Genomic DNA, 17,558 nt, shown 5'->3' on the forward strand with positions numbered 1-17,558 from the left:
TCAAACTGATCCATAGATGGATCTACTATGAAGCTGAGGGACAGCACTGCTTAAAAGATCCTTTTTAAATGACTCCAGCTGTCTGATTTAATGAGACCACGTGTGCTCAAGTTTCCTGCTCTGACTCGGCCTCAGAATGTCTAGAGGCAGAAATCAAGCACACTCAAAGGAAATAAGCGTATCAGTGGGCATGTGCTCAGCACGCAGAGTGGGAGTGACTAAAGGTGCCACTGCAGAGCATCGCAGTTGTTTCGTGTGATTAAGTTGTGTGTTTATGAACCTGTGAGTGTTAGTCCTTTTGGCAGGATGACTCGCATGAAGCTGTTATAATTGTTTGTGCATGTTAAAGTTATGCCTCAGTTCTTTGATACCATGTTGGTAGGATTATTTGGCACTAAGTTAATAGCAGTGGCTGTAATCTCCCGCAGTCATTACATCCAGCGGTATTACAAATAAAGGACTTTTCTATTGTTTAGTTTAACTGTGGCTAGCTTGCCATGTCCGTGCCTTATGATTGGCAATTTGTATGACGTGCTATTTAGGCAATATATGAGCTATAGTGACCCCTTGTGGATATTGTGAGATATTGCTGTGTTGAGTACATTATGTTTTCAATTGTTTTTCTAGTTATTTGTGACTCTACTAATGATAAAATTGCCTGTTTCTGTTTCCAGAAAACCATTGCTCATAGTCCCACATACTATACAATGATAAGTTCAAGTATGGCTGTACCTAATTTGGATTAAGCCTGGCAAGCACTTTGATGTAAACATTTCTTCTGTGGGACTTAAAGACAGTTAACCCAACTCCTGGACTGCTGCAGTCTTCCTGACAGAAAGCTTAGGCCAGGCTTGTATGCCCAGTATATATATTCTATAACGTGTGTAACTACTTCGTTTAGTTGTTTTTGTTTGGATTTAGTTTAGTTGTTTTTCTTTTCAGTGTATTTCAGTGTCAGTAATTTGTGTAGTGCTCACTCACATTTTCAACTGGAAAAGACCTGCAATAGAAACGTATTTAGGAGCAAACAAGTGAATGAAAAGTTTGACATCATTAAGGCCAAACAGCACCTAGTTTTCAACAAAAACACATAACATAAGAGCAGCAGTGACGATGCAGCTGACACAGATGAACCCATTTAAACTGGTCCCAGTGTTTTTAGCCTAACTTGAGCCTTGAACCATTGGGGCAAATGAAAAATTCCAGCAGTTCTTGAAAGCAGCAACTCTGTGCTTTTTTTGTGATGTTAGGGACATTATGGTAACTCGAGGCAGAACACCATCCAAATCTTGGTAAATAACACATGAAAGAACAAAACAAACAAACATGGTAAAAAGAAGCCAAACGTGTGATAACATTGTTCCATCACGCTCACTCACTATTCTCTCAACCTTTGCCTTCACGGGGCTGCTGCAACAATGTACCTGGGATTACCGTAATGATGCAAATATTAATGAAAAGTGCAGAGTTGCTGCTCTCAGGAATCATTGGACTTCTTTTAATTGAGGAAATGGATCAGGAGTTACGGTAGTTACAGATGTTTAATACAACCCTAGAAAAGAGCTTTCTGTAGTGCTGTGCGATACGGAAAGATGTTTTATGTATCCGATACAAGTAAATACAGGGCTGATATGATCTCTACTTTTTAATGTGGATGATGCATCATCAAAATGCCAAATTGTTTACATTTTCATGACCTTTACGTTGTTTTTTAGGGGGCTTCATCCTAATGATTATTAATGAGTTAAAACCGAGGACAGAAATAATAAAAGGATTTAGTTTGTAGCCCATAGTTTAAAAACAGTAATCACACATTATCCCTTTCTTTAACAGCAACACAAAAGGATCATTATATTCCATTAAATCTGAGCCATATTATATTCAGTATATTTATTTTAATTTCAGTAAATGTTTTTATTTAAATGACATGTTTCAGTGAGATAAATGTGTTATTTCAAGGTCGTTGCATCATTTTTACTTTTCGAGTTGGCTAAAATAAGAATTAGCCAGTTGCACTTTAAAGTAATATAACCAACATATCGCCACAGTTATCTACCTGGATATTCTTCAGAGCATGCTTTCTTGCATGTGACAACAAGAGACCTCTCGGTTGTCTGGTGGAGCATTTAGCGCCTCGCTACATGTTTCCAAATCGGCATTTCTTCTCAGTGAAAGCTGTCCTAGAGAAGTAAAGCAAGTTTGTAAGTTTCTCTCTCAATGTTTGTAACGCATTCCCACGTTAAGCTTAACAACCGATATATGGAGCGACTGCCGCGTCTCCTCTCCCCCTCCCTCTCCTGCTGCTACTTCAATCATGAAACTAATCAATGATCAGCTGATCGCAAGTTCCGTCTCTCTTGTTTGTTTCCCACTTTGCGCCAGAAAGAGGAAACCAGCAGATAAACCACAGCAGCACGTTTAAGCTTGATAAGCTGTTGTTAGAATTTATTTAATATTACTTTAATGCCTAATGCTATAAGTAGCTGACAGCTGGTAACTGTGCAGGGGCGGGTCTAGCACGGTTTTGCCAGGGGGCCAGCTGGGGCATTAACAGGGAAAAGGGGGGCACAAAGAAATACTTTTCTTTCTTATTCTCGTTTAAAATGTCTCGCTTTTAATAAATAATTATCTGAATCTTACAACCAAAGTTTTTATCTAATGTAAAATGTATAGAAATCTAATATTGTATATAGTAACTATTAAGTCTAATATATACCCTGGTAAGTTATAGTACTTTTTCCTTTGGGAAGATACCATCTGTGCAGTCTGCAGTTCTGTTGAAGAAAGATGTTGAATCTATTTAATTGTTGTTGAAAAATAATTGATTTCTGTGCTTTTTTTTTAAATACATGCATTAAATTAAAGTCGATTATGTCGATTAAGCATCACGAGGCAGAGGGTGGGCGATGGTTCCCTTTAGTTTTTTTTTTTGCTGGGAGTTTGCAACCCTATTAGTTAGGTTGTTTAATATTTCTGCTAAGTACTCTTTAAAATACCAGAATAGGGAGTGATAGGTTTTGTATTGTTGATTGTCATTTATGCTTAGAAATATTTACTTATATATGCTTAGAAGTATATAATCATTTGTAGATTGAAAGAATGTCTCATTCTAGGAGGTCTGTAACAACTCTGTGTAGCATGAAGAGGGGGGTGAGTTCACTCCCCTACAGAGGAGAGGTCGTATCTTCTTTTGCTGATTTATGGTATAGCAAACACATGTATATCTGTTTAAGTATAAGAGCCTTTTGTTAGATGGACCCAGACTTCTGGCACCAGCTTTGGGGAGTCTTCACAGGGTCACATCTTGACCTCACACAAGTCACACACACACACACACACACACACACACACACACAGGCAAGGTACTCTTTGTGTGTATGTAGACGTCATATGTTAATGAACCTATGCATATTCATGTAACCTCAATAAAAGAACAGTGGTACGGGAGGACAGACGAGAGTGACCGGGGTCAAGCGAAGGAATGGCGCTTTGTCCGGTCATTTCTCCCGTGCACGAGAAACATGAAGTCTTTGCCTACTTGTGTCTTGCTTTGCAGTGTAATTATATTGTCTTCAACGTTCCAGCGGATGGGTTCAAGCTACAAACCTATCAACAGAGATGCACATCACCTAATATGCTTAATTGGTAGTAGGCTTTTGAGCCTATACAGCTTGGAAGACAGCATGCATGAAGAGGATGATGTGGACAAAATACTCATTTGCCTAATAATTCTGCACTCCCTGTATGTGTGTGCGTGTCCAGGGTTCAGCTGAGACAGTGTCCTTCGCCCTGCCAGGCTAAGTAAACAGTCTTCCAGCCAACCCAGGTGGCCTTGCATGGAATAGGAAGGAACAGACTCAACACAGTCGTTATCAGGGTGTTTTTGTTCGGCTCCAGCCTTGAGCCCACAGCTGGCGCCGAGAGGGTCTCCGCATAAGTGATGGTGCTTTTTACTTTAGTGCGAACAGCTCATATGAATTTCAAAGCAGTTCTACAGTCCAACACTGGTCTCTCAATCTCCCGTTGGAGAGCCGCGAGCTTCGCCATACTTGCGTTCTGTGATGTTGTCATTCTTGTGCTCAAGGAGCCGATTCTGAGAACTCACGGCAGTGTGCCTCCCCGAGATGTCATCCAATTTGCGCCCAGAGATGTTATTCTGAGCGAGCCCTTCCGAGATGTATCCAGTCTGCAGTCAGAGATCTTATTCTGAGTATTCACAGCAGCCGTAGCCTCTCCAAGATCTTATCCGTGCTGACTCAATGAGCCCATTTTGAGAAACTCACGCCTCTCCCATCGTTCCAATCCCAGCGGGCAGCCTTGTGGGGGTTTGAACAGCCGGTTCCGCTTTCTCAAGCCAGCTCCGATCAGCCAGAACCCCGTTACCATGGTTCCGAATAGGTAGATATCTTCAGCACGCAGACTCACCCGAGCCCAAACTTCTCGTTGAGAAATTGCATTTAGGGACCAGTTTTCAACAGGACAATGACCCCAAACACACCTCCAGGCTGTGTACTAGAAGAAGTATACTAGATGGCGGCGCGCACAGACGCAGCGGCTCTATGCTCTCCACTTGGGTGCCTTTCTTTTTTGTTTCTCCACTTTTTCTTCTTCTTTTGTTTTCCTTATTGTGAAGCCAAATTTTCCTACAACCATCTGGAATTATGCAAGATTGGATATAACAGCCAGATCCCCATTACCAGTGATTATCAGAGGGTGCACAACATCCCCCCAGAGATAGCGAGAACATCGGGTGCTCCGTGGATTGTTATCGGCTCTGCCAAGAAACGCAGGCGGCGGAAGGAACGCAAACAAAAGCGGGGATGCCTGTCGGGCCTGCTGGCCAGGCTAAAGAAGCAGCCTTTCAAACCACCGCTCCCGAGCATCTTTCTGACCAGCGCACGGTCGGTCGTCAACAAAATAGACGAACTGAACCTACTTCTCGCCGCACAGCCAATCGTCCGTGACTGCTGTGTCCTGGTCGTCACGGAGACATGGCTCACTCCGCGAGGCTCCTGCCTACGACAGCCGTAACGCTCCGACAATCCATCAAGCGGTGGTAGCTTAGCAAAGTCGTACTGAAACATCTGACAGATTTTCGAGCGCCGTGCACATAAAATCGTTTCGAGGTCAGTAAACACAACCAGAGTTCATACATAAGGCACACGGGGTTATAAGGGGCTCTGTCGACTTTCAGAAAAATCAAAGGATTGATTTTAAGTGCGCCGTATTTTCCAAACAACACGGTAATAACGACGGCCCGCTAGCATGCTCTACCAAAAATAGTGCTTTGTTGTGTATCTGACGGACGAAAGCTAAACCAGTTCCACACCACTGAAGCTGCAGCATTTTTACAAACCAGTTCTGGTTCATCCGTTTCATTTAGCGATCCACTTTCGCTCTTCTCATTCTGCGTCATCATCCAATTCCACCTGTGATCTTGTGTCACCATTGCTCTCTGAGCTTTGTGTTGCTTCTTCTGTCACCTGACAAATAGGACATACATGACAATAAGAATAAAATGTGGAGCTGCTTCAGTGTGTCTGTCACTTTGTGCAGATCTTGACTGATCAGTAATGTTTGTAGGCTGAGTGCATTTTTAAAACAAGTTGTGCAAACTGCACTACAAGGTGGAATATTTGCAAAATCATAACTATGACCTATGAATACGTCAGTGCCATTAAGATGAAATTCTTGTGTCACCAACATTTTAACGTTAGGCATATAATTCTAACAGCCTCTGTAAACTAATATCCTGGCTGCTCGAGGCTGCTGTTTTCTCTGACAGCTTCACTTAGATTAGAATTAGAAACGCTGCTCTGAGACTGAGAGAACTAACAGTGCTGCATGTTGTGCTGTTAGTTTCCAAAACACGTTATTCATGGTTACATACAGTTTTAGACTGATGTGGGCCAAAGCCTAGCATAGCCTGCAACGTTATTGTGACGGACACATTTTATGTGTCAGACCCAGGACCCTGAGCAGTTATGGACTAATATTATGGTAAATGGCCTGTATTTATATAGCGCTTTACTAGTCCCTAAGGACCCCAAAGCGCTTTACATATCCAGTCATCCACCCATTCACACACACATTCACACACTGGTGATGGCAAGCTACATTGTAGCCACAGCCACCCTGGGGCGCACTGACAGAGGCGAGGCTGCCGGACACTGGCGCCACCGGGCCCTCTGACCACCACCAGTAGGCAACGGGTGAAGTGTCTTGCCCAAGGACACAACGACCGAGACTGTCCGAGCCGGGGCTCGAACCGGCAACCTTCCGATTACAAGGCGAACTCCCAACTCTTGAGCCACGATACATTAATATTATAATGTATGTATTTTGTATTGCTGTCCCTCGTTCTCCCTGCTTGTAGACGTGTGTGTGTGTGTGTGTGTGTGTGTGTGTGTGTGTGTGTGTGTGGCCCTGGCAGGTGATTGGCCACACCTGCAGCTGATCAGGCCTGTCGGAGGAGCTATTTGAGAGTGTGGTGGAGCTCTCTCCGACGCTGGATCATTGCGTGGCTTCACGTCAGTCTCTCGACCAGTTCCTAGTTTGAGTCTGCTGCATTATTGTGTGTCTGACGGCTTCCTCTCTCTTATGTCCCCAGGAGTTACGGGGAGACGAGAGGACAGCGAGCACGGGGTGCTCATCACGGAGAAGCGGAGACAGGAGCACTAGCACTGGGAAGAGGACACGTCACGGGAGTCGGGAGAGCACGGGATTTATTGTCATGTCTGTCCATCGCTGTAAATAAACGCACTGCTTGTACATAGAGCACCGCGCCTGTGTCCTCCTTCCCTACACCCCCACGGTCTGCCAGCCAGACCGTGACATTATGAGTGAACTTGGCTTTAAGTGACTTACAGGTTTCTCTGAAAAATACTTTCTTATATCCAGGTTCTTCCTCTTTGCTGCCGTCCTCCTCTCCTCCTGGGAGCGCAGGCTTGCCGCTGCTAAAACTCAACAGAGCTCCCTGAAAGGTTCAGCCAATCACATTGGCCATATTTGTCACATGAGGTAGGACTCCAGTACAGGACGTAATTTAACTCTTTCGGCACCGCTGGGTGAATGAGACGTTGACAGATCTTTTTTTTTTCTTCTTTCTATCAGGTTTGCTTTTCTTTACTCGAAGAGATCAAATTATTGGTGAGGACAATTCAATAATCGCTGGATATTGGTGGGGACATGTCCCCTCCGTCCATGCCAAATCGACGCCCTTGCCCGAATCGATTCAATCCATGATTCGATTCGATTCGATTTGGGGAAATTTTGCCTCAGACAGTCAGCAATATTATAATTTAGATCATACACCCCCCCCCCCCCCCCCCCCCCCCCCCCAATGACTCACTCAGCTCACAAGAACAGGAATGCAGAGCATTATCAAACGTTAAAATGATACACATCTCTCACTTGTTCACTTACATTTAAACGAAACACATAATTGTAAACATCTCTAACAGCCTAAGCCAGCTTTGAATAGGGCCTGAATGGATAACTTCAGAGAATTACACATCCAATCTTACACGAGGTCTCACCGCTCGACCAGATCTGGTAACAGTCCCTGTTGGTGTGAGGTGGCTCCTATTTCTCCTTAGAAAACCTGTCTGTCTCTACCACATAAGATCTGGGAGCACTGGCAGGTCCAACTACTGCTCCAGTGGTTCCTTCAGTAGTAATCCACACCTTCTGTCCTGACTCTATGTCTGCGGTTGTAGTGTTTTGCCTGCTCACGCCTCCCCTCCTCATCCTTCTCGCGAAAAGCCTGTAGGTCGGGCCACTTTGGCACCAGCTTCGCAGCAGCTTGTGGCAGAGAGGTACGCAGGTGTCTCCCCATGAGCAACTGTGCCGGTGAGAGCCCATGTTCCAGTGGGGTGGCCCTGCACGCTAGCAGTGCTCTGCTGTAGTCACAGTCCTTTCAAGTCTTTAATGGTACGATCAGCGCGTTCTGCCTCCCCGTTGGCTTGGGGGTACCTGGGGCTGCTCGTTTCATGTGTGAACTGGTACTCTTTAGCAAAGTGCTTGAACTGTTCTGATGAAACTTGCGGCCTGTTGTCCGATACCACAGTCTCGGCAACTGCATGTCTTGCAAAGGCCTCTTTTATAGCATTAATAGTGACCTCTGCTGTTGTGTCTCTCAGTTCACCAAGTACCAACGACCAGATTTGGTGTGTGGTAGTAACAGGCAAATGAACTTTTTTTTTTTAATGATTTGAATATATATGAATGCTTGTGCATAAATACACAAACAATACACATATGCTTTCATGCTTTCAATTGTGTAATTTACGTGATCTAGGTCAGCGGTCTCCAACCTTTTTTGCACCACCGACCGGTTTATGCCCGACAATATTTTCACGGACCGGCCTTTAAGGTGTCGCGGATAAATACAACAAAATAAAACTAGTACCGGTACCGAAAAAGAAGATTTATTCATAACACACGTGAAAAGACCCAGGAAAACCGAGTTAATGATAAAAACGATAACAAAATAACGCTGAAAAGCGATAAAAACCCTGAAAACCAGACATTTCACACCTGAGCCTCAACTCTCGCGGCCCGGTACCAAACGACTCACGGACCGGTACCAGTCCGAGGCCCGGGGGTTGGGGACCGCTGTTCTAGGTAGCTCTGTTTTGGAAGTTCAGTTCAAGCTAGAAATGTGCTTTGGAGTTTGTACGTGTTTTGTCTCTAGGGGCCACCACATATATTTCTATTTACATTCAGGTGACAGCAATCCATGGATGGTTTCGACATGCAAGAGGATATTTTCCCCGGTGCCCAGCGGGAGAAGACACTGCTTGCGATGTCGATGAGGTCCTGTGGCCAGACCCCAACAGACGGCGGGATCCATGAGCCCACGTATGCACAATTGTCATGATTTTTTGTGTGTACAGTATAGTGTTTTTTCTATTACTGTATTATGTTTGTGTTTTGCTTTATCTGAATTGATGGTGCTGCAGTGGACAATATTGAGTAGGCCTATTTGCTTTTTTTGGTTGTTTGTGTCTCCTGAAAATGTGCCTTCAGAATAAACAATGACAATGAAAGACTGCAGTGTTTTATATGAAGTAGACTAGTGTGTCCCCCTGATCTGATCTGCATGTGATGCAAGTATGTGTCATTTTGTCAACAGAGTTACATCTTGACAGAGGAATGTTAGGTTTTGACAGCAGAGTTTCAGTTTGGCACAGATGTGAATGGTATATTTTGATGTGTCATGTTTACTTGTGTTTAGAGTTTTGGCACAATGAGCGACGTTTTGCAAAATGTGTTCAAGCAACGGGCAAAAACTGTAACATGTTTTTCACCAAAGATTTCAGCAATTATAAAAATTCAACTCAAGCTATTCAGCTATTAGCATTCACACTGCATTTTCTACAGGAAGTACATTTTATATACCAGTTTCAGTTCAAAGTGCATTAAAAATAATAAATAATTATTAAAAATAATACCATCAATATGTTACTGCACTACACTTACTGGACTTGTGGAAGTATTTTGAGAACCATAAGAGATTCTTACAAATGTTTGAAAGAAAAAAAATCTTTAACATAGCTGGAGACTCGTGTAGAAATATGAATGAGTTTATAAAGTTTCTGTCATGGTGTGCTGTGACAGGCAGGTAGTAGGACCCAAACACAGGACTCTTACGTGGAATGAAACTTGAATCGGCAGCTTTTATTGCTGGAAACTCAGGTGGACTCAAGAAACTACAAACTAAGAAACAAGAACTAGGAAAACAAATCAGGAACTATGAACAAGAATCAAGTAAAGAACACGGAGGAGAAAAAACACCCAGCCCACTGAAAACTAAAGAAACCCCCAAAAACATGAAGAACAATCATTAAGGAACATATTTACATATTTAGAGTTACTGCAACACCAACACTGGGTCACAGCTTCAGTGTCAGTCGGTGACTTTTGGTCTGCAACAGCAGCAGAACAGACTTCTCAGTCTTTTGAAGAAGCCCTTTTTCTTCTTCTTGCTCTGACGGTCTTCGGACTTCATGCTGGCTTCAGGTTCTGGAAAAGGTTCCTCAAAGGGAACATCAGGAACCGGCCCAATTTCAGAACAAGATCCGTTGATCATATGATCTTCACCTTCAACACAGGATTTGGACTCGCCATAGGGTTCCTCACAGGGAGCGTCGGGCTCTGCAACACTTTCTGACAGAGCTCCTTCGATCGTAAGGTCTCGAGTACTCAGACTGGATGCCCTTTCAGAAAGAAGTTCCTCACAGGGAACGTCGAGCTCTGCAACACTTTCTGACAGAGCTTCTTCGGCTGGTGGAACATTTGCCACTGAAAGGCCGTCAGAGGAGCGCTCACCATTTGTGCTCTTCACATCAGGACTTGAAGGGGGCTCAAAGATTTCACATATCCGGATCCTTGCTACATCAGCAATGGTCTTCAGCAACAGGGGTGCAAAGTTTGCAACTTGGATAGACAGAATTTCTTCAGGAAATTTCTGTCTAATCTCCGTCAGGATGCTGTCGACCAGATCGTCTCGGATAGAGCGGGTGAAGACGGCCTGTGTTTCCATCGCCGTGAGGCTCTTGGAGACACGATCTAAAGTGGCCTTGGTGACACTGGTGGAGAGGATACTTAGACTCTGGGAGGCCATGTTTAGGAGGGGACGAGGAGGAAGCTCCCAGAAGCCCTGGAGAACGCGGGGAACTACCTCGACCACTACCTCCTGCGCGGTGAGCAGTTTGCTGTTAGGCTGTTCCTGCTGCTTCTTTTTCAGGATTTCAACGTAATCCTTCACCGCGCTGAGGAATTTAGGTGCTCTGTAGAAAAACATGATAAGAGTTATCTGTTAAACATATTCAAAGCATCATTTAAATATTGAAACACTGTAGCTGGACTGTTAACCCTGTAACCACCTTTGTATCATACATGAGTTTCTGAGACCTCGATCTCATCAACATGATCAATACTTGCTATAATTTCTAAATGTTGTGGACAAAACTCTTTTTTAGTCTAAAGTTAACATTGTCGTTAACACAAAGTTGCCAAAAACACCCAGTGTATCAAATGTGATACAAAAAATAAATACACAATAAAAGTAAATCATACACAACATGACATAGCAAAGAACTCATGTGTGGCTTTTGTTTAAAGGGTTGATAAACATCTCAGTTCCAAAGAATCTGAATTTTCTGGCTGTTTTTTGATGGGTTGGGTCTTACAGGGTTAATAACTGTATGTTACATGTGACTCACTGAAATTTAGGAGGTACGGCCTCTGGGAACTGAAGAAGCAACCTGGCTTCAAATTCAACGTCCCTCATTTTATTGCTGACGTTCACCGCCCACACCTGAAACAGAAAACACATTTACAGTGCGCTTATGTGTAAAGGTTATGTGCACGTAATGAAAAAAAAGTCTTGTGGGTTTTCTCGTCTTACCAGCCTTAGAAGAGGTTTGGCTTCCTCTTCGTCAAAATCCTCTAACTCAAACTCCCACAGCCTTCAAAAGAAAGCAAAGCAGAGGTTTTCTCTCAGCACTTACACGTCACCACAAACAGACTTTCAGGTGTGACAGTAACTCACTGCTCTCTGAGCGTCTCCCTGCTCTTCTCCACCAAAAGATCTCTCAGATCTTCAGCAGTGAGGTTCGGTGGAATTAGATCTTCCTGCTGAAGTCTGAGAAACTCCGTCATTATCGCAACCTAAAAGTAAAGGAGACATTTAATCACCACCACTCTCAGGTCCTCAGAAATGACCTGATATTTTCTGTCAGCTTTGGTTTGCATGAATCTGGGTCTAACCTGAGCCTTGTAGCCCGGAAGATACCAGCAGATCTTTACAGCTGTTTCATAAATCGGTGTGTTGAACAACACCTGTCAAAGAAATAGCAATTTAGTCATTGTTACTTAAAATGATTTTCAGTTTGTCAACTTTTAAAACGACATCAAATTCTTCAAATTACTGAAATGCAGTAAAAGCAAAAGCGTCACATACCCTGATAGGCTTATAGATTCCTTGACTCTTTTCCATTTAAACGTGTTCAAATCAAAGTCAGGAAGAAAAATGTCAACTGCTCTCCAACGATGGCGTACGGGGGATCTGGACCTGAAAATGCTCTCAGCTCGGTGGTCTCGCACAGATGAGCTCTTTTGACAGTCTGATGTTTATTTATGAATGCAGAATTTCTTGAGCAGTCACCATGGAAACTTGATGCAGCTTCATGTTGTTAAATTAAAAGTAAACACTGTGTATTTTGCACTCCACTCCACTAAACTTATCATATAAGTAAATAAAGTGTGGGTTAGGTCCCTCCTGTGGAAAGAGCCACACAAACCGATGGATCAGAAAAGACAAAGTCAGCTACAGCATGCCTTTTCATATTATGTGCCTGCTTATCTCCATTTCTTTACAGTAGATGGGAACTTTTGCAGTAAAGCAATGGCTTACAAACAGTGGACTGTGGACTAATGCAGACATCTGAAGCCTGACAGCAGCTGGTATATACACAGCTTTGGACAAACTGGCCCTTTAAACAGCCCAGAGGAAGAAGAGACCTCTGCGTTATCAGTGCAGCCTAAAGCACAATAATAATAATACTATTAATATGATTTTTAGAGCAATAATGCCCCAAATAATGAAGTCATTAATTACACATTCATCATGCTTCACAGGAGGTCAGGAGTGACCGATGAACGTGATGCTACATTAGAGTCTGTCCTATGAGTTCAGCAGGAGGAGGTGAACCCACAGCTGGGACCAGTTCTCTAGTGGGTCCAGTATCATACTTGTGTTCATCCTGGTCTGAACCTGGTCAGAAGAACTGACTTCACTTTTGAAAATTCAATACTTATAAAAGGTAACCCCAAACAGTCTACAACGGCTGTTTTCTGTCCACCGAAGCAAATTTGATTGACGAGGTTTTTGTACCTTCACTTCTCCAAAAAGCAAATAAAGAGATTAAACAAAGATTTACTGAACGACCGTCAGAATTCCCAGAGCTAACGTAGATCGCTTTATGCTCTTGAGTCAGGAGGGATAAGAAAAGTGACTGCAAACATTGTGGAACGATTCATAGCGTTTGATTGCTTGTGTGAATGTATTAAACAGGAAACCAGGAGCTGCAGAAACCCAGTAATGCTGAAGACGCATGCGTGTGCGTTTATTACAGGTTTTTCTGAATGCTTAAACCCTAACTGTGATTCTTACAGCACAATTCCTAAAACTATTGATACTTATAGCAAAACCACTCACTGAGTGTGCAAAACTAAAAGCACAAACACTGCTTTGCACTCAGTTTGCCATTTTGTAACACACACTTTGCAAACCTGTAGCTACAATCCACTGCACAGCACTCTTTTTGCAGAACTGTAAACACAACTCACTGCTTTGCACTCAATTTCCAAATGATCAACGCACTCCTAGCAAAACTATACACATTTATGGCCATTATTTACACTATTTTGTCAACTGTCTGGCACACTGCCACATGTGAAAGCTTTTTTAGATAATTAGTTCACTTTGCAATCAGCCTAAGCACTATGATACAGGTAAGCTCTGTGTGTGGAGTACAATGGAGGGAGCAGGAAGAGTGAGAGGAGGCCGAGGAAGAGGACGTGGAGGTGAAGAAGTAGGATGAAGAGGACGACAAGGACAAGGAGGAGCAAGAGGAGGACGAGGAGGGGGGAGAGGACGGGTAAGAAGAGTAAGAAATAGAATTGCTGATGACATCAGAGCTACAATAGTGGACCATGTCATCAACCGTGGAGTGACCCTGAGGGAAGCTGGCCAACGGTTTTTTTGGTTTTTCTCAAACTTAAGTAACTGAAACCTTTCATTGAACTACAGCAGAAACAGATTGGAAATGCCAAGTTATTCTAACACTAGTGGACTTGTTAAACAAAACATTTGTTTCACTTCTTTCTCAACATGCAGCACCATTAAGAACAGTGGACCAGCATAGTTGGTCTGCATGAGCACACTTACTGCAACAGTTGTACATGCTGAAACTGGTTGCTGGCAGCTGATGTGAAGAAATGTCTGGACACATCAAAAGTTTTCTTTTTCATTTTTTTCCTCCCTTGGATAACATACACATGGCAAATAAAAACATGTAACTAGGGTGACGTGAAGTGTGTATCATCAGGTTTAACTAAAATATAATGAGGCTGTCCATCTGTGAAGTAATCGTTCCTTCAAAAACCACTGTGACAACAGATTTTATTTCATTCATTTGATGGTTTTCTATTCTGTATACTGGAACTTTTTAATAGCCCCCCTGTCCACACATCCTTGACATGAGACTTTCTGCAGAGTTGCACATGATGAATGCACACAAAACTTAAAGTGTTGCTGTCATATTTTTTTGGATGTGGTTTGTTGTCATAATCAAGAACGTGTCTTATTTTTTTATTTGTTTTGTTGCTGATCGGCCATTGGACTGCTGAGCCTGCAGTGAACAGCGAGTCACTGACTCTTGATGCTAGAGCAAGGACAACTGAGCTCTCTCTCTCTCTCTCTCTCTCTCTCTCTCTCTCTCTCTCTCTCTCTTTTAAATAAATAATACGTTCGAGCTGTTTATGTTTTTGACTTGTTATGGACTATGACTGGCAATGGGAGGGCTGGCGGACTCATATTATGGAGGTGGAGGGTAGACACATTTTGTGTGCAAGAGACCACATACTACAGTGGCGATTGACACAGACTTCAATGGACATTTAGGTGAAGGGAACAGAGGTTATGAGGTGTTGGGTAGGTGTGGTGTTTAGGAGAGAAATCTAGAAAGACAGATGTGGGGCAGATTTTCCAAGTGGAAATGGCCGTGGTGCACACATACTTCAAGAACAGGGAGGAACTTGTAGAAATATATGAAAGTGGAGGAAGCTGCACACAGGGCAACTAAATATTATGCAGAAGGTGAAATCAAAAAGACAGGAGACAAGGAGGTGTCAGGGAGAATGCAGCTATGCAGCATCAAATGGTAGTTTGAAGGATGAGTTTGGACATCAAGAAGAGGAAGTGAGTGAAGGCAGAGACATGCAGGAGTATAAACAGGCTCTGGGTAGTAGGGAAGACTTACCAGATGGCTGGGATAGTACAGCTTTATTGAGATAAACTGCCAAGAAGGGGTTTGACGTCTTCTCTGCACAGAAGAAAGGGAAAAAAGAAAAGTGATTTTGAAAGTATTTGAAGGAAGAGATTTACAAAGAAAAAGAAGTGTAGTTAGTGAAATGAAGAAAATAGACCAAGAAACTGGGAGGCTAGGCATGTAGCAGAAAGAGGTGACAAAGGAAAAGGCTCAGTGCCACGTATGTGAAGCTGGACCCCAAGGAAATGAGGGAATGAGACTTGCTAGGCAGAGAGTGAGTTTGAATGGATGTTCAAACCCCCCCAAAAAAAGATATATTCACATAACATAGATTGAAAGAAGCTGCAGGTGGCACAGCAGCTTTAATGTCTTCCAGACAGGAAGTTTTGGAAAGAAATATCATCATTTCCCAGATTTTACTATCTTAGTGTTCTGTAACAAAATCACTGTTGTGCGCATGGTGTTAGAGATGATGATGATTACAAAAAAACTTAATGTGCTAGTCGTGCTTTTCTTGAGGGATTTGTCCTTCGACCAGTTTTCATGTCATTGGAATCATTTGTATTCACTGATTCTGGCACTTATTTCATCAAACCAAACTCCAAGTAAATACTTTCGGCTTTTTGGTTTTGTCAAACGAACTAATGTAAAGAATGCCTGGCTGTGCACTACACCACGCAGTGGGAATTTGTCTTCTCCAGTTAAATTCAGGATTAACTTGCTTTATAACACAGACCTCAAAAGTAACCGTTATAACCCCAAACACAAGAAAATGTGATCTACAGCACAGTGAGAACTGGCAACGCTTATCTGGAGGGGTCAGAGTGAATGAACTGGACACCTGTAGAAGCAGGATTTGATTTCCACTGATTTCCTTTCCGATCCGATACCAAGTAAAATTCAGGGTGGTATCGACGATACTGATCTGATACCGATACTCTGAACAAAAACGTATTTTTTTTACTCTATCTTTTATTTTATCTCAAATTATAGCGTCGTAATGATCACAGGACATCAGATTACTTGTTCTTATCACTTAATGATGCAGAATTATCATATAGAAATGAAAAACCTGAAGTTGTGGCTATTTGTTGCCTGCCTGCAGCATTAAAGGACTCCGTGAGAGACGTCTGTCTCGCCCTGGCAGCACCTCTCCCTCTCCTCCTCTTCAGTTCCCCTCAACATACGCTCGTCATATTCTGTGATATGATTCACTCTGAGGTGTTTGACCAGGTCAGCGGTGTTACCACAACACCTCACATTCTTGCCACATGTATGGCAAACCACGTCTCAGCTGTTCGTGGAGGTAAAATACGTCTGCACATGACTCTGTTTACGCTCAGCCATTGTTGTGAGTGTGCACGCCAAGGGGCCGGACACAATGACGGGTATCGGAGGAATCGATATTTCAGTATTGATCCGCACATCACTAGTTGAGATACGTTTTAAACTGGTCCAAAAAACAAATGCATATTTTCCCGAACCACTGTTCCTTGACTAAGGTGGATAACGTGATGAGGTCAAGGAAGGGTGTGACGGAGATTTGATTGAAAAACTTTGTCGTCCGTTAAAGTTTCACGTTGGCTTTTTCATCTTGAAAGCCCTCTCTGCTCGTGTCCAACCCGTGTGAACAATCACAGATGTGAGAAATGTAAACAAACCGTCGGCAGAACGCTGATCAGGTTATTTTAAGCGCAAGAAAACAAAAACGTTGCGCTCACCGTCGGCGTCACGGACGAGGCCTGGGGGTCCGGGCCCGTCCACAAAGGTCATTGTAACACAAATCATACGATTGCTAATGAAAATGCTATAAAGCTACATCGCAGATAAGTCTCTGGAGTAACAATCAAGGCCATGTTAGTTATTTGATGAATAGTATCTGTGCCACTCATGGCGCATGACTGAGGAGGACGTTGACCTCTGCAAGTCAGGAAAGTCTGCTACTCATTGTATAAATATGAGATTTTTTTCAAAAACCAGCCATCATCTCGGAGGCTGACTCCAAAGTACCATCTCACTTCAAACTTGCAAAACAAGTCGAGTCGATGCGAGCGCACTGCTTGTTTCTAGTTAGTCTTTAAGGATGACAGCATTAGTCTGCTCCTTTGTATGAAATAAAGTGAGTCGAGTCCATGTGGTCTGGCACCCACCCACATTTCTCTGCTAGTGATCCATGAGGACTCCACCTTGTTGCCAGTTCTCTTGTGTGGAAGCTTCAGGAAATGACAGCTTCACTCTGACGTGTGTGAGCTGTGTGAGGTCTGTGGTTAGAAGTTTACAGTGTTTGCTCTTTGTGTCGTCTGTAATATGCTCTATGGCTTTAAAAAAATGGCCACATGTTTCTGTAGCTGAATTTGTCCATCTCTGACCTTCTGAGACTGTATTTTCAAATAGGGACGTTCTGACTTTTCTTCACCTTGTACTTCATTCTGCAAATGTTTCATACTCTATTAGAGTTATTACATTATTCTGTTATGCTATAAAATCAACCCCCATATA

At 43.0% G+C, this 17,558-nt stretch overlaps 1 protein-coding gene across 1 annotated transcript; it reads right to left on the reverse strand.

Annotated features, from left to right (window-relative positions):
- Nucleotides 1-9,910: 9,910 nt before the first annotated feature.
- On the reverse strand, nt 9,911-12,004 carry LOC146606967 (uncharacterized). Its single transcript, XM_085349123.1, has 6 exons — nt 11,969-12,004; nt 11,776-11,847; nt 11,558-11,676; nt 11,414-11,474; nt 11,229-11,323; nt 9,911-10,793 (listed from the first exon to the last, which is right to left on the reverse strand). The coding sequence occupies exons 1-6, from the start codon at nt 12,002-12,004 to the stop codon at nt 9,911-9,913; spliced, it is 1,266 nt and encodes a 421-aa protein (XP_085205249.1).
- Nucleotides 12,005-17,558: the final 5,554 nt, after the last annotated feature.

The sequence above is a fragment of the Diplotaxodon limnothrissa genome, unplaced genomic scaffold (genome assembly GCF_057381915.1).
Source record: "Diplotaxodon limnothrissa isolate DT_005_m unplaced genomic scaffold, D_limnothrissa_male_GT1.1 unmapped_scaffold_1, whole genome shotgun sequence".
In the NCBI taxonomy this organism is placed as follows: domain Eukaryota; kingdom Metazoa; phylum Chordata; class Actinopteri; order Cichliformes; family Cichlidae; genus Diplotaxodon; species Diplotaxodon limnothrissa.